The sequence below is a fragment of the Canis aureus genome, chromosome X, assembly GCF_053574225.1.
Source record: "Canis aureus isolate CA01 chromosome X, VMU_Caureus_v.1.0, whole genome shotgun sequence".
NCBI lineage: Eukaryota > Metazoa > Chordata > Mammalia > Carnivora > Canidae > Canis > Canis aureus.
This window is the reverse complement of record NC_135649.1, coordinates 110141564-110166609: the sequence shown is the minus strand read 5'-3', so window position 1 is coordinate 110166609 and position 25046 is coordinate 110141564. Positions and strand designations below refer to the sequence as shown.

The following is a 25046-nucleotide window of genomic DNA, read 5'->3' as shown; positions in this document are numbered from 1 at the left end:
ATATACATATATATGTATATATATATAGCATTTTATAAATATAGCATTTTATTCCATTTAAATAACAATATTCGAGTGGAAAAATTATAGAAAGGGAAATCAGTTCACTCTTCGCTAGTGTAAGAGAAAAGGATGGAGGTGGTTGAGGTCCTAAAAGGCAATATGCGGTGATGATGGAAGTGTGCTGGATCACAGCTGTGATGATCAATAAAACTGCATAAAGCTGAATACACATACACACACACACACACACACACACACCTACAAATGTGGATTTAATCAATGCCAGTACTCAGTTGTACCAACTTTTAGAAGACGTTATCATTGGGGGAAATGGGTAAAACATAAACGAGATTGCTACCTAATTTCCGACAACTACACATGAATCTACAATTATTTCAAAATAAAAAGCTTCATTAAAAAACAAGCTGGCACTGACTTGCATTAAGGATGTTGGTGAATCTACAGGCCCAACTTGTAATATGTATCATTTTAAACTCACCAAAATTGGGAAGGATGAAAACGGATGAAGAGACATTATGTTGGATGAAAACGGATGAAGAGACATTATGTTGGCCATTGTCATCTCCCAATGAAGTTGGGTAATGTATTGACTCAGTGCTGTTTCCAAGGCTGGCTTCTGCTTTCCCTGGCATTTCTATAAATAAAAAGTTTTCAGGGGCTGTAATACAAGAACTGACACCCACGAATCCTATACTAGATGAAACTATCCTTCCACAAAGAAGGGGAGATAAAAACACCTCACAAAAAGATTTTGTCTCCAGCAGGCTTACTCTTACCGAAAGGTCAAAGAAAAATCTTCTATCAGAAAGGATATGAGGAAAGAAGGATTCATGAGGCATCAGAAGAAGGAACAATGGAAGGAACAGGTCAACTAATATTCGACAAAGGAGGAAAGACCATCCACTGGAAAAAAGACAGTCTCTTCAATAAATGGTGCTGGGAAAATTGGACATCCACATGCAGAAGAATGAAACTAGACCACTCTCTTGCACCAGACACAAAGATAAACTCAAAATGGATGAAAGATCTAAATGTGAGACGAGATTCCATCAAAATCCTAGAGGAGAACATAGGCAACACCCTTTTTGAACTTGGCCACAGCAACTTCTTGCAAGATACATCCATGAAGGCAAGAGAAACAAAAGCAAAAATGAACTATTGGGACTTCATCAAGATAAAAAGCTTCTGCCCAGCAAAAGAAACAGTCCACAAAACTAAAAGACAACCTACAGAATGGGAGAAGATATTTGCAAATGACCTATCAGATAAAGGGCTAGTATCCAGGATCTATAAAGAACTTATCAAACTCAACATCCAAGAAACAAACAATCCAATCATGAAATGGGCAAAAGACATGAACAGAAATCTCACAGAGGAAGACATAGACATGGCCAACAAGCACATGAGAAAATGCTCCGCATCACCGGCCATCAGGGAAATACAAATCAAAACCACCATGAGATACCACCTCACACCAGTGAGAATGGGGAAAATTAACAAGGCAGGAAACCACAAATGTTGGAGAGGATGTGGAGAAAGGGGAACCCTCTTGCACTGTTGGTGGGAATGGGAACTGGTGCAGCTGCTCTGGAAAACTGTGTGGAGGTTCCTCCAAGAGTTAAAAATAGATCTGCCCTACGACCCAGCAATTGCACTGCTGGGGATTTACCCCAAAGATTCAGATGCAGTGAAACGCCGGGACACCTGCACCCCAATGTTTCTAGCAGCAATGTCCACAATAGCCAAACTGTGGAAGGAGCCTCGGTGTCCATCGAAAGATGAATGGAGGGCAGCCCAGGTGGCTCAGCGGTTTAGCGCCGCCTTAGGCCCAGGGCGTGATCCTGGAGACCCGGGATCGAGTCCCACGTCAGGCTCCCTGTGTGGAGCCTGCTTCTCCCTCTGCCTTGTGTCTCTGCCTCTCTCTCCCCCTTCCCCCCGTGTTTCTCATGAATAAATAAAATCTTAAAAAAAAAGATGAATGGATAAAGAAGATGTGGTCTATGTATACAATGGAATATTCCTCAGCTATTAGAAACGACAAATACCCACTATTTGCTTCGATGTGGAGGGTATTGTGCTGAGTGAAATAAGTCAATCGGAAAAGGACAAACATTATATGGTCTCATTCGTTTGGGGAATATAAAAATTAGTGAAAGGGAATAAAGGGAAAGGAGAGAAAATGAGTGAAAATATCAGTGAGGGTGAGAAAACATGAGAGACTCCTCTGACTGGGAAATGAACAAGGGGTAGTGGAAGGGGAGGTGGGCGGGGGGTTGGGGTGACTGGGTGACGGGCACTGAGGAGGGCACTTGGCTGCATGAGCACTGGGTGTTATGCTATATGTTGGCAAACTGAATTCCAATAAAAAAAATTTTAAGAAAAAAAAAACAATGGAAGGAACAGAAATGTGGATTCAGAGAAACTGGATCACTCCTACGTAGCTGGCCTCAACATAAAATGGCACATGTAGTTTCTCCTAAAACTAAACATTCAATTAACATCTAACTAGAAATTGCACTCCCTGGCATTCATGTCTGAGAAATGAAACTTCTATTTACACAAAAACCTGTACATGAATATTACAGGAGCCTTACTTCTCTAATAGTCAAACACCGGAGGGAGCAGGGGGAGAAAAATGAAAATCTGCTTCGACAGATGAACTTTTTTTTTTTTTTGACAGATGAACTGTTAAAGTACAGCATACCTTACGGTGAAACAGCACTGACCAATAAAAAGGAAGGAACTAGTGAAACATGCAACAACTTGGTTTTATCTCCAGGGACTTACCTGGAGTGGAAAAAAGCCAATATCAAAAGGTTACATACAGTATGCATCCAACTATATAACAATTTTGAAGTGACAACATTTTAGAGAGCTAGGATAGATTGGTGGTTGCCAAGGGTTAGGGAAAGGGGAATGGGGAGAGCAAGGCCACCAGAGGGTGATGGGTACAGTGTAAAGGGGCAACACAAGTCACCATCCTGGTGACAGAGATGTTCTGTACCTTAACTATAGTGGGGGACATGCAAACCTCACGTGATAAAACTGCATGGAACTAAATGCACAGACACACAGTGAAACAAGTCAAACTGGGGACAGCTGAATAATATCTGTGGCTTACATTAACATCGATATCCTGCTTGCGGGGCAGCCTGGGTGGCTCAGCAGTGTAACGCCACCTTCAGCCCAGGGCCTGATCCTGGAGACCCGGGATCGAGTCCCACATTGGGCTCCCTGCATGGAGCCTGCTTCTCCCTCTGCCTGTGCCTCTCTCTCTCTCTCTCGCTCTCTCTTTCTCTGTGTGTGTGTCCCTCATGAATAAATAAATAAAATCTTTAAAAAAATATCCTGCTTGTGATATTTTACTGGAGTTTTACAAGATGTTACCTTTGAGGGAAATTGGGTAAGAGGTATCAGTCAATTATTTCTTAAAACTACATAGGAAACCACAATGAGATACCACCTCACACCAGTGAGAATGGGGAAAATTAACAAGGCAGGAAACCACAAATATTGGAGAGGATGTGGAGAAAGGGGAACCCTCTTGCACTGTTGGTGGGAATGGGAACTGGTGCAGCTGCTCTGGAAAACTGTGTGGAGGTTCCTCAAAGAGTTAAAAATAGACCTGCCCTACGACCCAGCAATTGCGCTGCTGGGGATTTACCCCAAAGATACAGATGCAGTGAAACGCCGGGACACCTGCACCCCGATGTTTCTAGCAGCAATGTCCACAATAGCCAAACTGTGGAAGGAGCCTCGGTGTCCATCGAAAGATGAATGGATAGAGAAGATGTGGTCTATGGATACAATGGAATATTCCTCAGCCATTAGAAATGACAAATACCCACCATTTGCTTCAACGTGGATGGAACTGGAGGGTATTATGCTGAGTGAAGTAAGTCAGTCGGAGAAAGACAAACATTATATGGTCTCATTCATTTGGGGAATATAAATAATAGTGAAAGGGAATAGAGGGGAAGGGAGAAGAAATGGGTAGGAAATATCAGAAAGGGAGACAGAACATGGAAGACTCCTAACTCTGGGGAACGAACTAGGCTTGGTGGAAGGGGAGGAGGGTGGGGTGGGGGGTGACTGGTTGGCGGGCACTGAGGGGGGCACTAGACGGGATGAGCACTGGGTGTTATTCTGTATGTTGGCAAATTGAACACCAATAAAAAATAAATTTATTATTAAAAAAGCTACATAGGAATCTACAATTATTTCATAAAACTTTTAATTAAAAAAAAAAACCTCTATGGGCTCCTGGGTGACTCAGTGGGTTAAGTGTCTGCCTTCAGCTCAGGTCATGATCCTGGAATCCCTGGATCAAGCCCCCTGCTCAGAAGGGAATCTGGCTATCCCTCTGCCCCTCACTGCTCATTCGCTCTCTCATTCTCTCTCTCTCTCTCTCAAATAAATAGAATCTTCCCCAAGAATAGCTGTAGCCAACCATACATCAACTTAAAAACCAGCTATTGCTAGTTTGCATTAAGAATGCTATTTAATCCAGATGAAAGGATGCTATTATAGTATGTGTCCCTTCAAACTCACCAAGATTGGAAAGGAGGCAGAAAGTCAACGAGCCCGGGTCTGGGCCTGAGCACCTACCTTCCCATAGGGTGGAGCCACGGGCCGAGTGTGCCACACGGAGCACTCCTTGCGGCTGGACAGTTGTAGGTGCTGCCGGAGGAGGCTGACCGGCCAAGCAATTGTGGGCACCTTCCACTCCTCCACTGACAAAGCAGGACATGGCAAGAGGAGCAACTGAGCTCTCTGGTGAGAGACTGTGCTGTAATGAATATGTGGAGACAATTTTGGGAAGTGGTGGACTTTCCCTGAGCACCTGCTCCTGCAGTTCAGAGAGCACTGCTGGCTGAAGAGCTGTTCCTACAGGGTCGGCCCTGGCCTGCACTGCTACAGATGGGCCTCCGGCTCCCTGTCCAGGGTAAGAGAACACAATGGGTTACGCTCTCCTCTTTGCTTCCTGGACTTACTTTCTATCTGAGGTATACAACTAAAACTCTTTTGTGTAAATCCAAGTGACCTCTAAACTAACACAAACATGTCATAAATTTGTGCCCATAAGAATTAAAAAGTCGTTAGGGGATCCCTAGGTGGCTCGGCGGTTTAGTGCCTGCCTTCGGCCCAAGTTGTGATCCAGAAGACCTGGGATTGAGTCCCACGTCGGGCTCCCTGCGTGGAGCCTGCTTCTCCCTCTGCCTGTGTCTCTGCGCCTCTCTCTGTGTGTCTCTCGTGAATAAATAAATATAATCTTTTATTTTTTTAATATAATCTTTAAAAAAAGAATTAAAAAGTCGATAAAAGCACAAATACCTAGTTGCTTTGCAATGTCATTTTCCACGGTTAAGGCTAAATGCCGAATTTTTATTGTATGATTTTTATTCCTCTTCGACCCAACATTTTGATTGCATTTTATACATCACGGTTACAAACGTAAAAATATTCAGCATCATGATTTCTCAAACCTAAACTTCAGTATTCCTCCAAGAGAGGTTTAAGGTCCTATGTGCTAACGTAAGTGTACACCAGCCTTGCTAATCTCAGAGGCATTAGTTCTCTCTCACTTCTAAGTGATTGGTACCTTTAGGAACGAGAGGTATATCGAAGTAGCAGCAGTGGTTTGATAATACTTACAGGATTTGGCAACAGTGGTTTCTCCCAAGGAGGTTGCATTTCTGAAACAATTCCACAAAGGTTGTCTACCTGCTTATTTGTGCTTTGAATAAGTTCTTGCAAAGCCTATTATAATAAAAACAACTATTTTAGCAATTCCTATTTCAAAAGAAAAGTAACGTATAAGAAAATATCATTAGGCCAAATTTTAATTGCTAGAAACAAAGAAAGCTCTCAGGCCCTCAGAAATGTCTCGTTTGCCACTTGATCCCTGGTTTTGGTGACACCGAGCCGAGCCAGCTGAGATAAAGAGCCCCAGCCTCCTACTCAACTACTCCATGCCATACAGGCATTTAATGAAGCTCTAAACCAGAAAGTAAACGTCCCATCATTCTTAAAGCCACCACATTTATGATGGAGTCCTTTTAGATCAACGAAAGAGCTATTTTAGGAAAGAAATCTTCAAATCTGCTAAAAGGCCAAAGAACCTCTTTCCATCTAATCATGGTGTGAATTCACAGGCAATGAGCATTCCACTCTGCAAAGAACAGTGAGCCAAATATAACAGATGTGACTTGTGACTTCAAAGTATTTTGAAATCAGGCAATCAACAACCTTACAAAACCTTCCAGGACATGTCCCCTCGCAGCCAACCAGGTATGTGACTAATAAAACCCGAGAATTCTTCAAATACTCAGAAATTTCAAAATGCTCAGAAAAAAATACACTTACACAGGAGGCCAGAACCATTTCCTCATTCATTCATTCAAATAAATAAACACGTACCGAGGGCCTACTTCCTATCAGAATGGCTTTGCTAGGTGCCAGGACTATGGACAGAAAAGGAAAAAAGGAAACAAGACAACCAACAGATCCTGCCCTAAGGAGCTCCCCGTGTTAGCTGGGGAGAGATTTCAATAAAGTGATGGGCAGCCCGGAGCCATGGTTTTCAGAGTGTGGTCTCAGACCAGTAGCACGAGTCACCCACTGGCTTGTCGGAAACACATGAGCTCCTGCCCTCCACTTACTGAATTGGGGAACTCTGAGTGGGGGCAGCTATCTGCCCTCCAGGTGGTTCTGATGCATGATAAGCGAGACCCTCCAGCCGACAGCACTGAGGTGAACAGTGCAGGCTCTCGGGGAACACACGGGTGCAAAGACCAGAGTTCTGCTTCTCAGCTGTGTGACCTTGGGCGCGTTCCTTAACTTCTCTGTGCTTCAATTTCCTCATGTAGAGAATCGAGATGAGAAATCTCTCCCCCAGTTCCCTTGAGGACAACGTGAGGCGCAGTGGTATGGTTATTAATATTAACGTCATGACAAGAGTACTACACAACCCCTGGTCCAGTAATGCTCAATCATCCAGTAATATTCCTACTATCCTTATGCCTCTGATGGCTCTGACACAGGTAGGAATGGGAGGCTAAGTGTGCGTAGAAGAGCAAGACCTAAGCCAGGCTGGCAGTGGTGGCAGGCTTTTCAATGGAGACGTCTACACTGAGGATTACAAGACAAGATGGTGCTCACTAGGTAAAGACGCAGGGAAGGGCAGAGAAGGCAGAAGGACAGTAGATTCAAAATTACCCAAACAGAGAGAACATCGGAAGTCAGATGTTTAGCCGGTGAACATAAATGATGTTCAAAGAGCTGGATTTTTAAGGGAAGGAGAGAGAATGCATGACAGGAAGAGAGATGGGAGGCCCAAAGAGGAGGCGGCCTTAAGCTGTGGAGGGTAGGCAGAGCAATGGAGCCAGAGGCGCAAGGTGCAGGAGCGGGCCACTCACGAACGGAGGTGTCCCAGCCCATGGAAGAGGCTCAGAGGCAGAGCAGTGCCAGCTAACTTAGCCTTAGAGAGGGAGAGGCCCGAAGGCCAGATCCCAGGCCAGTGGCTGGCTGTAGGGCCAGGAATCAGGACATGGAGGGATTTGAGCCTCACTCCCCCCTCTCCTGAAATAAGCAGCGAGGGCTGGGCTGTCTGGAGCTCGAGGGGGACAGAGAGGGAGCTGCTTCGAGCCCTGTGGACAGGCCACAGGGCAGTGGACGGGTCCCAGCAGGGCCCCCTCTGTTTCCCAGCCTGTGTAGGGCTGGGGTCTCCCTAAAGAGAACTCTGGGCAAGGACAGAAAAAGAAAAGCTGGAAGTGTGCAGCAACAGGTCTAGCCCTCTGAGGACAGGGGCTGAAGAAAGGAGAGAGCTCACACACTGGAAGAAACGGGGAGGCTCCCTGCTGGTCCGTTTCAGGGCTCTGACTTAGGGCCCCCAGCATCTCTCCTCCCCCACGCTCTGGCCCACCACATCTCATACAGTCGCTCAAAGAGAAGGCCCTGGCAGAGCCGTCCTAGCCAGGGGTGTTGTGGATGCTCACAGGAGGCAGGCCAGAGAGGGCCCTGCCTGAAATCAGAACCGTCCCCCCCAATCTGGACATCCTTCCCCAAAGACTTGACGTGTTCCCTCGAAGCCATCCACTTCTGTTCTCAATAAGAGTGATACTCACCAAAACATTCTTAGTTAGGCACCGTAGCTTGTTTTAATCAACAAACTTTGGATCTTAACACCTACTTTTTAAAAAATAAACTTTCACTACCTCTAGAGGATGCAGCTAGCAAAATTCTTGATAGTTATACTTACAAATCTCTTTCTTTAAAGATTTTATTTATTTATTCATAGAGACACACACAGAGAGAGGGGCAGAGACACAGGCAGAGGGAGAAGCAGGCTCTATGCAGGGAGCCTGACGTGGGACTCCATCCAGGGTCTCCAGGATCACGCCCTGGGCTGCAGGCAGCGCTAAACAGCTGTACCACCGGGGCTGCCCATACTTATCAGTCTCTACTGACATACTAACTTGTACAAAATCTCCTCATAACGATGTAAGGTATACTCTTTAAAAAAAAAAGATGAGCTGCCATTTTCTTTCAGCTGAGATAACTTAATATGCATTTAGGCACCTACTGAATTTTATTGAAATCAGCCAATTTCCTTAGGAGAGTAAACTGGAGAAATTAAATATTGAACAACCTAGATGAAAGAGAGTTAACTACATTTGACCAGTAATGGGCTATTGGGTTTTAAGCTACAAAAGTCATATTTTTATTTCAAATTTTTCACCTAGGGATACTGTTCTAACTAGAAAATTTTAAAATGTATCACAATGGAGTGATAATCATACAGAATTTAACATGATAAAATTTCTATTAATAGCACGATGACAATGAATGAGGTAAAGAAAAAAACTTTTACTCAAAATTTTGGAAAACAATATTTAAAAGACAGAAATTTGATACCTTGTAGTGGTGTTGGAGTTTCATAGGTTGGTTTTGAGGATTTGCGTCAGAGAAACCTCCAGATGCACAGCTCTCCTATTAATATTATAAAAATAATAAGTAGTCAATGCTTAATATCACTAGGACCCAAACTAAGCATTAGAAAAAGCCATACTTTATATATTTATTTGTTTTAATTATTTTCTTTTTCATCTACATTCCAAAAGCATTCCAAAAGTCTTATAATATAAAGCAGAGATAAAAGTAAAACCAAAACCCATATTCACATGAGAATGAAATGATTAAGAGCTGACTAAATACAGGGAGAGGAAAGAAGTTATCATATAAGAACGTAGGTTCAAGAAAAGTTATTAAATATGAGTATGAACACATAGCTTATAATATATATAAAGACAGATATAGAAAAAAAGATTTATATTTATGCATGGAATAGTATCCACATATTTCCTAGCTCTGTCCACTGGGAGAGCCTAAGATCAATGACACAAGACTAGCAATGAACATATCCAGTGTCCAGGCACCATATCTAAAGGCACCAGGGCTCCTTGGAGAGAAGCAATTGCAGGGCTGGGTCAGGAAAAGTATGAATGAGCCTAGAACATCTTGTGATGTCAGAAAATTTGGAAGAGCTAAAAAAAAAGTGGGGGCATATGAAAAGGCCACAGGACCCAACTGGAAGGAGCTCCCAAAAACCAAAGCTGGAAAATTTGATCAATAATATTGGATTATAAAAAACTCATACAATACAATGAATGCCCAGGAGCCCACATAGATAGAAAATATGTAACCGAATAAATGGGGTAGAAAGGACAGCCCTTCCTTACAAACAAATTCCTTTTACTATATACATAGCAATGAGGGAAATAGAGTCGCCATTTGGCAAACACCACAGTAGTGAATGTTGCAGGTAAAATCCATGTGCTATCTCAACTCAGTAGGAAGAAAACTGAGGAGAAACGGGAGATCAGCAGAGTCCCAAAGTACCTCCCACCTAAGATATTTATTAGACACAAAGGGAAAAACAGTAACTTCACAGTGGAAAAATCCAGAAGACACCATGTTAACCAAGAGATCGATTTTTTTAAAGATTTTATTTATTTATTAATAGAGACACAGATTGAGAGAGAGAGAGAGGCAGAGACACAGGCAGAGGGAGAAGCAGGCCCCACGCAAGGAATCCGACATGGGACTTGATCCGGGGTCTCCAGGATCACGCCCTGGGCTGAAGGTGGTGCTAAACCGCTGAGCCACCCGGGCTGCCCAAGAGATTGATTTTAACATCACCAGTAAAAAGATATATGGACACTAGGCGCCCCTGATAAAGACTTAGTAAGGAGACAACATTTGTGTGGTGTTCTTGCCAAAAATGCATAATCTGAATCTATTCAAGAGAAAATACCAGACATACCAAAACTGAGAGACATTTTACAAAATAACTGATTGGTACACTCATCAAAAATGTCAAGGTCATAAAAGACAAGGAAAGAATGAGGAACTGTCACAGATTGGAAGAAACTGAGGAGACACAACTAAATTCACTGTGGGATCCTGGATTGGATCCTGGAATAGGAAAAGCACAAGGGGGAGAAGAATGTTGAAATTCAAACAGGGGCTGCAATTTAGCTAATAGTACTGTGACAATGTTAACATCTTGGTTGTGAAAACAGTACTATGCTTACATAATTACCATAATTTTAAGTTATACAGTACAAGGAAGCTGTATGAAGTGTATACAAGAGAACTCTCTGCAATATATTCACACCTATTCTGTAAATCTAAAATTATTCCAGAAATGACAAAAGCTATTCAAACAGGGCACAAAACTGCCTACTTTCCTAGATAAGGAAAAGAAGGAAATAAAATGGTTAAGGCTTCACTGTCTTCTTCATTGCTACAGAAGCATAATTATTCATGAGAGAGAAATATTTCCTTCAGTTCTCAAGTTCAGAGTAACTCCACAGTACGTGAAGGCTGAAAAAGAATTTAAATCATTTTCTTTATGATAATGTGAATAGATTTGGCAATTAGCAGTTAATATTATGTAAATATCCAGAATGCGTATCTGATATGCATCCATTAATGACACTCCCAACTTCTTCCCAATCGGGTATACATGTTCTTGTCCAGGAAGGATTTATTAATATACCAAAAGGAAGTATGAAAGAAAGGAGAGAAACAGTCAGGACTTCAATTCTGCTTTCAACAAGCACCAAAGGCCAACCTTTGCCCACTGTAAATACTACAACAACACAAAAAAGATATACAGCTGACCCTTGAACAACACGGGTGTAAATTATGAGAGTCCACTTATATGTGGATTTTTTCCGAGAAATACAGTACAATACTATACACGTATTTTCTCTTCATTATGTTTTTCTCACTAGCATTCTTTTTCCTAGCTTACTTTATTGTAAGAATACAGTACATGATACATATAACACAAAATTGACTATCGGTAAGGCTTCTGGCTAACAGGAGGCTATTTGATTAAGTTTTAGGGGAGTCCAAAGTTATACGTGGGTTTTTGACTGCGCGGGGATCAGCACCCCTAACACCCACATTGTTCAAGAGTCAACTATACTTGCTGAACTGTTTTCTCATTCACCCAATTACACTTAGGACACCAACTTAACCCCTGATGCACTTCAGGGTTGGAAGAGAGTCTTCTAGTAATCTGGCATCGAATTGCTTTAAAAGCAAATATTTCTAACCAGGAACAAAGAATCAAATGTTTTATGGCTTTTGATTTTCAAATAATCCAACAGTGACACTCTGTGGACAAAATAAGAAACACTAAAACACCTATTTTTCTCAATAAATTAGTCTCTAAGACACCTTAAATTGCTTTTTGGAATAAAACAGGGTACAAATAAGTAGACAGACAGCAAAAAAAAAACCATTATATTTAGTTAGAAATCACTCTATTCTAAGGATGAATTATGGGCTATAGTAAGAATTTTAACCTAAACATACCAAGTATTTATCAGTTTCTTTGTTTTAAAATTTTATGAATCAGCCCTGCATTACCAAGTTATTAGACAGCAAAAATTGTATGAAATTATAATACAGACCACTAATTATAAAAACAATTGTGTAGTGCTTTATACTTTTCAAAGTGCTTTCACATAATTATGTCAGAAAACATGACTCTTGGTAGGCAGTTAACATTATTCCCAAAGATGAACATATGGGCTGATAGAAGTTAAGAGAATTGCCTGTACTACTTAGGTACTTACTAGTGTCCATATCCTTATATAGGTAAACAAATGCATTTTTTGTTAAGCTAGATTATATGTAGTCTAATAATCTATTTCATTCTATTTCAGAGATCGAGAAGCACAGCAGAATATGACAGAAAAGTAAAACAGTACAATTATGTCGGGAAACTAGCAATCTCTTCTAAACCTCATCTATCATCTTCATCTTCATCTATCATGATCCAGTATTTGCACTCCTGAGTCTTTACTCAAATTAAATGGAAACATACATTCACAAAACACCTCCATAATAATAATGTTCAGAGCCACTTTACTCATAATACCCCAAACTGGAAACAACCCATCAAAAGGAGAATGGATAAACAAATTAGGGACATTCATACAACAGAATATTACTCAGCAATGAATGGGAATAAAATGTTGCTACAACCAGATCAATCTCCAAAAAAGAGATGTGACACAAGAGTACATACCGTACGATTCTAATTATATAAAGTTCTAGAACAGGCAAAACTAATCTATGATGGGAAAAATATCAGAATGCTGTTTCTCCATTAATGGCATGGGGCGAGTGGGGGTGGGTGGGGACGACTTACTGGGAAGAGGCATAAGGGAACTATCTGGGATGATGCAAACGTTTTTTATCTTGATGTGGGGGGAGGTATACATATTTGTCAAAACCACTGAACTGTTCACTCTATGAAATTAAACTCAATTTTTTAAAAAAAGAAATAAAGTAGAATGAAAAAAAGAAAGATTTTCACTTTAATATACAAACCATATTATCCCCCCTTAAAGATGATCGTCCTCTTTTGTGCAAAGGGAGAAGCCCTACATCCACAGAGTTCGAGCTGTGTCTTTTCATATTTCCTAGATGGTTCACTTGTGAAACTGCTACGTCATCTAGGGCTGGTAAACCACGTTCTCCTGAAAAGCAATATATAAAAAAGTTACTTCAGAGACTTACTAGCATAATCAACTTTACAGAGATAGGTTTTCAGAAAGCCAACTCAAACTGAATTGGAGTCCTAGCTGAATTTTAGAAAGTGACGAAACAAGAATTCTCCCATTAGTGATTTATTTTTTTAAAAGATTATATTTATTTATTCATGAGAGACACACACACACACAGAGGCAGAGACACAGGCAGAGGGAGAAGCAGGCTCCACGCAAGGAGCCCGACATGGGATTCGATCCCAGGACTCCAGGATCATGCCCTGGGCTGAAGGCGGCGCCAAACCGCTGAGCCACCCGGGCTGTCTCATTAGTGACTTAGAATAAATCCTTAAAAACTGAAGGGATGGGACGCCTGGGTGGCTCAGCGGTTGGGCATCTGCCTTGGCTCAGGGCACGATCCCCGAATGCCTGGATCAAGTCCCGCATCCCCGAATGCCTGGATCAAGTCCCGCATCCCGCGTCAGGCTCCCTTCATGGAGCCTGCTTCTCCCTCTGCCTGCGTCTCTGCCTCTCTGTGTCTCGTGAATAAATAAATAAAATCTTAAAAAAAAAAAAAAAAAAAAAACCTGAAGGGCTATGTTGCCACACCTAGGAATAAGAATCAAGATCAAATGCAAATTCCGAGTTGTGAAGTGAAAGGCTAGAGAGTAAATGCTGAAAACAAACGAACAAGAGAACACAATTCCTAATTGCTTTTTAAAAGCAGCCCCAAAAAGGTCTTTTACTTGGGGAGGCAGCAGGCCTCCAAATGTGTGTCAGGAGTCTTATTCTGGCTTGGGCCCCCACCAGTGTGGACCCGGCCGACCACAAAGGCACCGCCTCATCTGCCAGGTAAAAACTGGTCGAGATTCTCTCTAAAGTCACTTGAACTCTAAGATTACAATTGTTTCCATAATTACATTTTATATTAAGCCTAAGTAAGGGCAGCCCCCGTGGCTCAGCAGTTTAGCGCCTGTCTTCAGCCCAGGGTGTGAACCTGGAGACCCGAGATCAAGTCCCAAGTCGGGCTCCCTGCGTGGGGCCTGCTTCTCCCTCTGCCTGTGTCTCTGCCTCTCTCTCTCTCTCTCTGTGTCTCTCATGAATGAATAAATAAAATCTTAAAATAAAACGTGAAATATTGGCCCCCAGATATTCTAGAATTCTATAGGCTCAGTTATGGTTTTGAGACGTTTAACCGTAACAAGGGAAAGACGGAATGCACTGCTGTCCCACCCTATCTGTAGGAGAGACCTGGCGGCTGGCATCACAGTGCCGGGAGGGGCGCCTCGATCCCCATCAGCCATCCTGAGCCAGGGAAGGAACAAGGGGCCGAAGGAAGGGAGGATTAACTCTCAAGTTAGATAAATGCAGGACGATATGGTGGGGGAAATGCAACGATAAAATACCTCCAATTTGAAGTGTAACCAGTTTTTAATTGATTTTTTAAAGACTTTATTTATTCCTGAGAGCCACAGAGAGGGGCAGAGACACAGGCAGAGGGAGAAGCAGGCTCCCTGCGAGGAGCCTGATGCGGGACTCGATCCCAGGACCCTGAGATCATGCCCTGAGCCGAAGGCAGACGCTCAATCACTGAGCCACCCAGGCGTCCCCAGTTTTTATTTTTTAAACTGTTTTGCTCTGATTATAAGACTAATAATGAATAATTAAGCGGGGGTGTTTTCATACACAGGAGCCTACACCGTAGTGGGAACAAGCCAACTGTTGCTACACACAGGTGAGTCTCACCACGGGAACACCGAGTAAAAGCCAGACACGAAAGAATACAGTTGTGATGTGATTTGTATTAAGAAATATGTATTTGGAAAAAAAAAAGAAAGAAATATGTATTTGCGGGGGATCGCTGGGTGGCTCAGCGGTTTAGCGCCTGCCTTCAGCCCAGGGTGTGATCCTGGAGTCCTGGGATCAATCCCCACGTCGGGCTCCCTGCCTGGAGCCTGCTTCTCCCTCTGCCTGTGTCTCTGCCTGCCTCTCTCTCCCTCTCTCTCTCTCTCTCTCTCTGTGTCTCTCATGAATAAATAAATAAAAAATCTTAAAAAAAAAAAAAAGAAATATGTTTTTGCTCTTCATCTGTTTCTGGCGGAGCCCCTAAAGCCCTTGGAATTGCTTAAGTGAGGAAGACTGATAAAGGTGTCTTTTGTTATTTTAATGAAGTGACCTTCGGAAAGCCTCTAGGTCACCTAAGGATGGGGGCTGGTCACCAGGGAAGCCAGCTGCGGTGAGCGGGTGGGACCTTTCAGTCCCTCCCACCGACCTTGGGGCAGGGGAGAGGCGCTGGAGGTCGATGAGCCGCCAATGGCCAGCGGCTTAATCAATCAGGCCCAGGCCCGGAAGCCTGGCTAAACCCCAGGGCACGGGCCGGGGGCGGCACGTGGCCACGTGGGGAGAGGGTTGCTCCGGGAAGCTCCGGGAAGCTCCCCCTCTCCCCACGCCTTGGCCCACGCATCGCTTCCATCTGGCTGTTCCGCGGCTATATCGTTCTCTGAGAAAGCGGCCAATCTAGTAAGTCAGACGTTTCTCCGGGTTCTGTGAGCTGCTCTAGCAAATTAATCGACCCCGAGGAGGGGCTCCCGGAACCTGTTCTAGCCACGCAGAGGCGCAGGTCAGGCCGGCAGCTGCAGGGGAGCGGGGGGCAGGCCCGGGGACTGAGCCCCTATCCGCGGAACCCGACGCTGTCTCTGGCTAGACAGGGTCAGAACGGAGTCGGGGTCTCTGTTCCTTGCTGTTAGTGAGAAGCCCTCACCGCCACTACCCACGCAGTTTGGAACTGGCTCCAGGAACCTAAAACAATTGTATATGATTCGATTGTTCTTAAGCTCGAAAAGAGGCCCAAGTAATCCACGGTGGGAGATGCCAGGATTGTGCTACTTTGCAAGAGGGGCAGTGGCCGGAAGGGACGCGGGGGCTGATCCCGGGGAGCTCAGGGCCTTCTATTTCTGGGTGCGGGTGCTGGTTTGTTAACCTCGTGTGTTAACCTGGAAATTCTTTAGGCTGAATGTTTGTGATCCGTGCATATTTTTGTATGTGATAGAGGTCTATAAAAAGATCTACCTAAAAATTAAGCTTAAAAAAAAAATCAGAATCTAGGGACGCCGGGGTGGCTCAGTGGTTTAGCGCCTGCCTTCTCCGCCCGGGCGTGATCCCGGGGTCCTGGGATTGAGTCCCACGTCGAGCTCCCTGCGTGGGGCCTGCTTCTCCCTCTGCCTGTGTCTCTGCCTGTGTGTGTGTGTGTGTCTCATGAATAAACAAGTAAAATATTTTTTTAAAAAAATCAGATTCTCTGAGGATGGGGCCTTATCCTCAATATTTATTTAAAGTTTTGCAGGTGGTTTCAATGGGTAGTCAATTCAGAGTAACTTAGATGTACAGATAACTGCAGTGCAATAGTTTTTCTCATTATCAGTAAAGTGAATTACCATGTAAAAATCGCTAATTTGGTAGGTGAGAGTTTAAAGCCTGTATCTCATCTTTTTTTTTTTTTTTCTGTATCTCATCTTAATTTGCGTTTCTCTTGTTACTATTGCAGCTGAATATTTTCTGAATGTTTTCTATATATTAAGATTTCTTGTTCTGTGATCTGTTATTTTTCACGTCCTCTGCTCATTGCCCTCTTGGAGTTTCAGTATATTCTGTCCGATTTGTAGGAGGTCCTGCTGTCTTAAGAGTAACAACCCTCGAGGCAGCCCTGGTGGTGCAGCGGTTTAGCGCCGCCTTCAGCCCAGGGCGTGATCCTGGAGACCCGGGATCGAGTCCCACATCAGGCTCCCTGCATGGAGCCTGCTTCTCCATCTGCCTCTCTTTCTCTTTGTCTCTCATGAATAAATAAATAAAATCTTTAAAAAAAAAAAAAAAAGGAATGGCATAGGGGTAGCTAGGTTCCTATGGTAGTTCCTCAGAGTCTATTGAATGCAGTTACCAGTGAGGAAGTATGAATGTCCCACAAGTTTATGGGAAATAGTCAAATCACAATCAAAGAAATGCAAATTAAAATAAGACGATGCCATTCTAAAAAAAAAGAACAACCCTCAAAAATGCCTATTTTCAGCAAGATTTTTCTAAAGTGGTGATGTGATTTTGAAGTCTGATAGATATGTTTGAGATTGGGAGGAATTCTGTTCTTATTTTAGCAAATTCATTAATATTTTTATGATACCTTGAACTGCTGTTACTCTCAATCTTTCACTAGGAATAGAAAAACATTCAACTAGATTTTTGCCTAGTTTTCCATACTTCCATCCATTAGATATTCAACTCTTTAATCCATCTGGAAATTATTTAAGTGTGTGATGTGAGGTGCAATCCCATGGGCTTTTCCCCCCAACAGTTAAGCATCTGTACCAGCATGATTTACTATCTATGCTTCTCTTATTAAAATACTAAAGTATATTAACTCCAAATTCTTTGTTCTTTTTATGAGCTTCCTGCTGCATTAAATCTGGCTCCTTATTTCAAAACTAGTACCATCATATTTTAATAATTGTACTTTTAAAATATTGTAGTGTTTGATATGGTAAATTACCACCTCTTCCTTAACCAGATTTTCTCAAGATTTCTTTTTTTTTTTAAGTTACATGAGAGTGTTTTTTCTCCTCTAGGACAATTTGTGTCTCTCCACTTACTCAAGCCTTATTTTATGATCTTCATTAAAGTATTTGCTTCCCTTTCATACAGGTTCCACTATTCCTACTCATTTATTCCTTAGAATTTTTAATACTCAGTTGTAGCCATTATCAACTGGGTTTTCTTCCAAACATATATATATATACTTTTTAAGTAGGCTCTATGCCCAACATGAGGCTTGAACTCACAACCCTGAGACCAAGAGTTGCATGCTCTACCCATTGAGCCAGCCAGGTGGCCCGCCCTATCTATATATTTTAATTGCTTGATGTTGTATATGAGAAAACAATTTGTTTTTATAACTTAAAACATTTTTATCTAAAATGGCTCAAGAAAAAATAGAAAATCTCAACAGACCTATCACAGGTAAAGAGATTAAAGTAGTCATCATAAACCTCCCAACAGAGAAAAGGCCTGGCCCAGAGAGCTTTACTGGTGGATCTACCAAATATTTAAAGAAGAATTAACACCAACATTTCTCAGCTTCCTGCAAAAAGCTAAAGAAGAGGAAACACTTCCTAATTCATTCTATGAGGCCAGAGTTACCCATACCAAAGCCAAAGCCAGATAAAGACATTACAAGAAAAGAAAATTACAGACCAATATCCCTTATGAATATAGATGCAAAAGTCCTCAACAAAATATTATCAAATCTAATCCAACAGCAAATTAAAAGGATTATTCACCATGACCAAGGGGGATTTATCCCAGGAATGCAAGGGCAGTTCCACAAAAGAAAACCAATCAACATAACAACATAACACATCACATTAATAGAACAAAGGGAAAAAATATGATATGTATATTTTATCACAATAAAAAATTACCTGGCCACCTTTTCAGAAATCATTTATTCTAAACTTTTGCATCAGTTAGAAAGATAAAAGGGATCAGACTATGTAAGTACTGTCCTGCAACCTCTTTTTTTTTTTTTTTTTTTTTTACTAAACATGTATTGGTCTTTCCAAACTAATACTTTTAGATATAATGCAACCACTTTAACAGCTTCTTAATTTCCTATCATGGGGACACCTGGGTGGCTCAGGGGTTGAGGTGCCCGCCTTCAGCCCAGGGCGTGATCCTGGGGACCCGGGATCGAGTCCCGCGTCGGGCTCCCTGCATGGAGCCTGCTTCTCCCTCTGCCTGTGTCTCTGCCTCTCTCTCTCTGTTCTCTCATAAATAAATGAAATCTTAAAAAAAAATTTCCTATCATGCAGGAAGGCCATGATTCATTGAACTAGTCCCTAATTCATGGATATTCAAGTTACTTCTCAAGTTGGGTCATGCAAAGAACACTGCTAAACAGTCTTGCACGTCTGCAAGTAGTTCTATGGGATAAATTCCTAGTAGAAATGATAGGTCAAAGGGTATCTACATTTGAAAAGTCTCCCCTAGTTCTCTCCCACTAAAGAGAGCTGTTGGAATCAGCCAGATGTTCTGTAACGCTAAGAAAGTATTCTGCTGGTTCTGCATGCAGTTTTAAAACCAGAACAGAGGAGAAGTGGTATCAAAACTTTTTGGCATCAGTTAGAAAGATAAAAGGGATCAGACTATGTAAGTACTGTCCTGCAACCTTTTTTTTTTTTTTTTTTTACTAAACATGTATTGGTCTTTCCAAACTAATACTTTTAGATATAATGCAACCACTTTAACAGCTTCTTAATTTCCTATCATGGGGACACCTGGGTGGCTCAGGGGTTGAGGTGCCCGCCTTCAGCCCGGGGCGTGATCCTGGGGACCCGGGATCGAGTCCCGCGTCGGGCTCCCTGCATGGAGCCTGCTTCTCCCTCTGCCTGTGTCTCTGCCTCTCTCTCTCTGTTCTCTCATAAATAAATGAAATCTTAAAAAAAAATTTCCTATCATGCAGGAAGGCCATGATTCATTGAACTAGTCCCTAATTCATGGATATTCAACTAGAGCCTACAGACCAAAGCCACCCTGCCGCCTAATTTTTACATAGCCCACAAGCTAATAATGGTTTTGGGTTTTTTTGTTTGTTACATTTTTTTTAAGGATTTTATTTATTTATTCATGAGAGACACAGTGAGAGAAAGGCAGAGACACAGACAGAGGGAGAAGCAGGCTCCATGCAGGGAGCCCGATGTGGGACTCGATCCCGGGTCCCCAGGATCACACCCTGGGCCAAAGGTGGCACTAAACCACTGAGCTACCCGGGCTGCCCTACATTTTTAAATGATAAAAAAACAGGGGCACTTGGCTGGCTCAGTCAGTAGAGTGCTCTTGATCTTGAGTTAATGAGTTTGAACCCCACATTGGGCACAGAGCTTACTTTAAAAAAAATTAAAATATAATTGTATCTGAAGCATACAAAAGTTGAGTAATTCATAAAAATGTAGAGTAAATATAAAATATCAAAAAATAATTTAAAAAATAATTTTAAAACAAAAACAGAATATTTCATGAAATGGAAAAATGATAGGAAATTCAAATTTCAATGTTCATAAAGTTTTACTGAAACACAGCCACACTCAATCTGTTTATATATCAGCTGTTTTCTTACTTCAACAGCAGAGCTGAGTAGTTGTAACAGAGCCTTTATAACTGAAAAACCTAAAATATTTACTGTCTGGCCCTTAACAGAAACAGTTAGCTTATCTCCAATTAAAGCAATAGCATTTTTAAAGAATAGGAAGTCCAATTCTCTAAACAAAAGGCAAAGAACAAATTGTCATATAGCTACCAAAGAAATGTTCCAAGGGGTTAATGTCTCTTGGCTCTATGTGTGAGGAGGCGAATGGCTTTGCATTTCATTACTGTGACTGAGAAGCAACCATTGGAAAGACAAGTAGTTACAGGACTTCTGGTTACAAGATTCCACTTTCTAGGGACTCTTTTTTGGGTACTAATGTCAATGGTGCTGCATTTTTTATTTCAAGTTCCAATTGTTTATTGCTGGTAAATAGGAAAGGGATTGACTTTTGCATATTAACCTTGCATCCTACAAGCTTGCTATAATTGATTATTAGTTCCGGGAGTTTCTATTGATTCTTTAGATCTTCTACATAGACCATCATGTCATCCGTTCCATGGACTCTTGATCCAAGTTGTTTTTCTCATAAATTGTTTTTTCTTTGTCACCAAATAGTTCCAATTATAGTTGCCAGGTTTAATAATTTTTCAGAGACAGAGAATATATTCTCCCGATGCTTTCTAAGGCTACCTTCCCATCCCCATAGAGCAAAAATGGAAAAGGAGACATGACAAAGCTTAAATGAAGAGAAAATGCAAGTACATGTAAACATTGTGACATTACCATGAAGCTTGACCTGATAATAACTGACTAATGTAAACATTATAGGAATATTTAAGCAATTTACTGAATATCAGGATGTGGGAGCAAAATTTTGCACAGGAGGAAGTACAACAAAATTACCATTTGTCACTTGGGATAGCTGCTGATAGTTATAATTGCTGGCTTGAACATTCGGTTCCATGGTCAACATGCCATCAGCGGATAATGTGTTCTCAGTAGGTTCTGTTTCGGTAGGTTCTGTTTCAGAATCTTCTACTATCACAACATTAATATCATCATCGTCGTCACTGTTATCTTCAATAGTTATAATAATAAAATCTAGGAATAAGCAAAGAGAAAGTTAAGATACCACACAAAATAATCTGTTTCTGGAGGAAACCACCTTATAAAGTTATGGAGTGTTTAAAAAACGTTTTAGCTGAAAATACACTAAATATTTTCATGTCTCTAATCTCTGCAGGTTAGCTAAGAAAAAATTGCTTAGTACGAAGCTTTAAGATATATATGTATGTTTATATGCATGTAGATACACACATACGTTAGTATTTCTAGTACTTCCAATTTTATAGAGCAATAAATTTCTTCTAACTTAAGAAATGTGACCACTTGTCCTATGCTAATATGCATTCAATGATATGCTTTTAACTTTAAATGATACAGCTGATGTTACACAGCCACACTGTGCTGACCATGAATTCCCAAACTTGTTCTCTAAAACTTAATATTAATCTTTATGATAATAAATAATGCAGAAATAAAGTACAAGAGTAACTTGTTATGAAATATATTCAAATTGAATCTCACAAAATGTGAAATTAGTGGCCACAAGTAAACTAGATGTGAAATATCAATGCCATAAGTCATTTTAGTGAATATGAAAAATAGCACACTACACATAATGTATGCTATATAAACAGCCTAAAAAAGAACATGTTTAATCTTGAAGTATTAACTCACAGATCACGTGTACACTGAATCATAACTTGGATTCAATACATTTATTTGAAATAGACCAAAACATTAGAATCAAGTAATTATCCAGTGTGAGGGAATGTGTTGGTGTGAAAATGATACTGAGTTAAGAATCATATGATAATAGGTTCCAGTACAGGCTCTGTAGACATCCAGAAGTATGACCTCTCGGCCAGATAACACTTACTCTTTTGCCTCTGTTTTCTCATCCATAAAAAATGGCACTGGGTTTAGAGAGTCACTGTAAAATCTACTTACTAGACTTCGTGGAAAAAAAATAAAACATTTGAAACTACCTAATTATCCAAACAAAAGGGAATTGGTTAAATAAATTATGGCATTTCCAAATGATGAAATAGTATACTGCCAATAAGAAACACATTCTCAAAGAACATTTAGTGATGTCAGAAATGCTAGTGAAATAATGTCAAAGTGGGGGGAAAAGGGTCAAAGCAGAACAATAAGATGTAATCCTGGTTTTAACAAAAGGAAATATACGAATGGTTATCTCTTTTTTTTTCCCCCAATGGTTATCTCTAAGTCACTCTCTCTGGATGGCAAAATGACCTTCATTAGACTTCTCTGTATTTGTTAAGATTCTCTACAAATATAGACTTAATGATGAGAGGAAAATAACAAAGGTAATTGAAGTTTTATTTTTTAAGACAAGCTTTTATATGTCAACAGATTTTTCACACAAGACCTAATAAAGCTACTCTACCAAGGTTTCCCAGCAAATTTGTGAAATTCCGATTAATTCCTTTAGGTATATACGTAACCTTCATATGCCATTTTTGGAGACATTATAACATCTAGAAGCTTTTTGAAGATTATGCTTCTAAGGTGCAAGGAACCAAGTTGCCATGAACTTATCAGATAAGGCATAGTTCACAATGATGCAGCCTGAAACCTTCCTTTCACATGAGGATTGCTGCAAGAAATCCGCACCAAAACAGCAGATTACAACGGCCAGACTGGTCGGATTTTCTAGCAAAACTGTCAATACACTGAAAACCACTTCCTAAATCTCCTAACTCTCAAAAGCAGCCCTTCCACATCCATAGCAAGCTTCAAACACTACAAAGTTGGCCAAGTGAGAGATAATGCCACCAAAACCGTATCCCAGAGCCGAGCACTTGCTGTAGGTAGCCCTGAAAGCAAATCGAGCCAGGGCCCTGCTTTAGAAAATCCTGTGCAGAAGAGTTGCTTGTAAAATCCTTACGTGTAACATTAAGTCAGTTTACCACTTAGTGTCATAAAACCGTAAAGGGGCCCCAATGTGGGGAAGAGCTGAGTAGAGAAGGAAAGGGATGATTCCCAACACACTCAGAGCGTGCTCTATCCAGCAACGGTGCTCAAGCGTACAGAAGATGGGATGGGCCCCGGAGCAGGCTCGGAAGGGCACCCCTGTTATCCAGGGGTCCTCACACTTAGTATCCTCTGACTCCTTTTTAAGTCTTAAGTCTCCTTTGCCGTCTAGAAGCCAAGAACTGGCTCTCTAGGCAGGGGCTTCCCCACATGCACATCATTCTTTTGTTCTTGTTTGTCTCCTTACAATAAAACAGCAAGGTTGATTGCTCGGTCTTGGAGCAAACACTGTTACCATCAAAGCCTCAAAACTCAACATCTCGATCTGAAGATTTTATAATGAATCAACTGCTAGTTCGTTGAGCCTCTAGAAAACTTAAAAATCTTTTTATGTATATATAAATATTTTTTTAATTGTATTTATTTGACCGAGCACGCGGGAGAAGCAGCAGGCAGAGGAAAAGGGAGAAGCAGGCTCCCGAGCGAGCAGAGAGCCCGATGCGGGTCGGATCCCAGGATCCTGGGATCACGACCAGAGCGAAGGTACATGCTTCAGAAGCCGAGCCACCCTGGCGCCCCTTTGGACCCCTACCCTCCTCCAACGGAGCAAGAGAAAAGATAAAGGATCACCTCGTCCCAGAAAGTCAGCAGCAAGTACTTAATAAGTAGCCAAATCTCAAAAACTTACAGGGGCGAGCACCTCAGGAGCGGGCTGGGAAACGCCCGCCGAACCACTGAGCTGCAAAGTTGCAGAATCTGCAGCTGTACAGTGCAGATTTAATCCTCGGCAAATCAAATCTTATCCTTCCGCGAGTGCCCCCGGCCACTACGCCAAGTTACTTTCGTGCCCTAACAGTCCACGCTCCACTGCTGTTTGTGGGACATACACATCCCACAAGGTCTTTGGGGGGGGAAAGCTAAAGGAAAAAGTGCCACCGTGCAGATCCGTTCTGGCGGAGTGCCCGCCATGCTGCCCTCCGGAAGGTGCAGGGAAACCGATTACGGCACCCCCGCCTCCCAAGTGGCCGCCGCTGAGACTCCTTTATGGCCCCCTGAAATCCTAGAAAGAACGACCGCCCTCGTCCTGGAAAGCAAGTCACCCGCCTTTCATCATGGGGGTTTCTGTGTCACCTCGAGCCTCTCAGACACCACGAGCCCCGAAAACGCCATGCGCCTGAGACACCCCCCCCCAAGCCCCAGAATTACCTCAAGCTCCTAGGATACCACAACCCCCAGGAATGTAGTGAGCCGTAGGGTCAACCTAAGTCCCCAGGACACCGTGAACGAACCCCAGGGACCCCACACGCCCCAGGATCAGGTCGAGCCGCTGAAACACCGCGAACCCTACGGACGTTCAAATACCCGGGTTCCTACACACCGCCCACTGCGCAAGCCGGGATAGGCGCCCAGAGATAATCACCGGACGGGCCTGTGCTGGGGAAAGACCGCGCCTCAATCCCCTGAGAGGCCCTTTAGGTGGGCAGAGCGCAAACACTGCCGGGTTTCCGCACCCCCCACCCCCCCACAGGGTGAAGAAAGGCAGAAGCGAGTGGAATAGCTTCGGGAAGGCTCCTTACCCTCCTCCTCAGACATCGTGAGGCAGGGAGTCCGGCTCTGGCGCTTTACGCTCAGTGTCCGCGCGGCAGCTGGATGGCGGCGGTATCCACGAAGCAACGGCAGTACAGAGGCGCCAAACGGAAGGCGCACAGAACTCTGCCTCAGAGGCTTCTGCGACTGCGCAGTAGCGCCCGCCCAGGGAG

General features: G+C 42.4%; 1 protein-coding gene across 1 annotated transcript in view; it reads right to left on the bottom strand.

Moving 5' to 3' along the window:
- Positions 1 to 25046, bottom strand: part of BEND2 (BEN domain containing 2) — a 62875-nt gene extending 37829 nt beyond the window's left edge. Inside the window, exons 1-7 of the mRNA XM_077889276.1 lie at positions 24864 to 25046; positions 21127 to 21324; positions 12937 to 13085; positions 8941 to 9015; positions 5680 to 5784; positions 4633 to 4960; positions 503 to 658 (exon numbers count right to left, since the gene is read on the bottom strand). Of these exons, the coding sequence (XP_077745402.1) occupies positions 503 to 658; positions 4633 to 4960; positions 5680 to 5784; positions 8941 to 9015; positions 12937 to 13085; positions 21127 to 21324; positions 24864 to 24879 (1027 nt within the window). The 5' untranslated portion in view covers positions 24880 to 25046. The remainder of the gene's footprint in view (positions 1 to 502; positions 659 to 4632; positions 4961 to 5679; positions 5785 to 8940; positions 9016 to 12936; positions 13086 to 21126; positions 21325 to 24863) is intronic.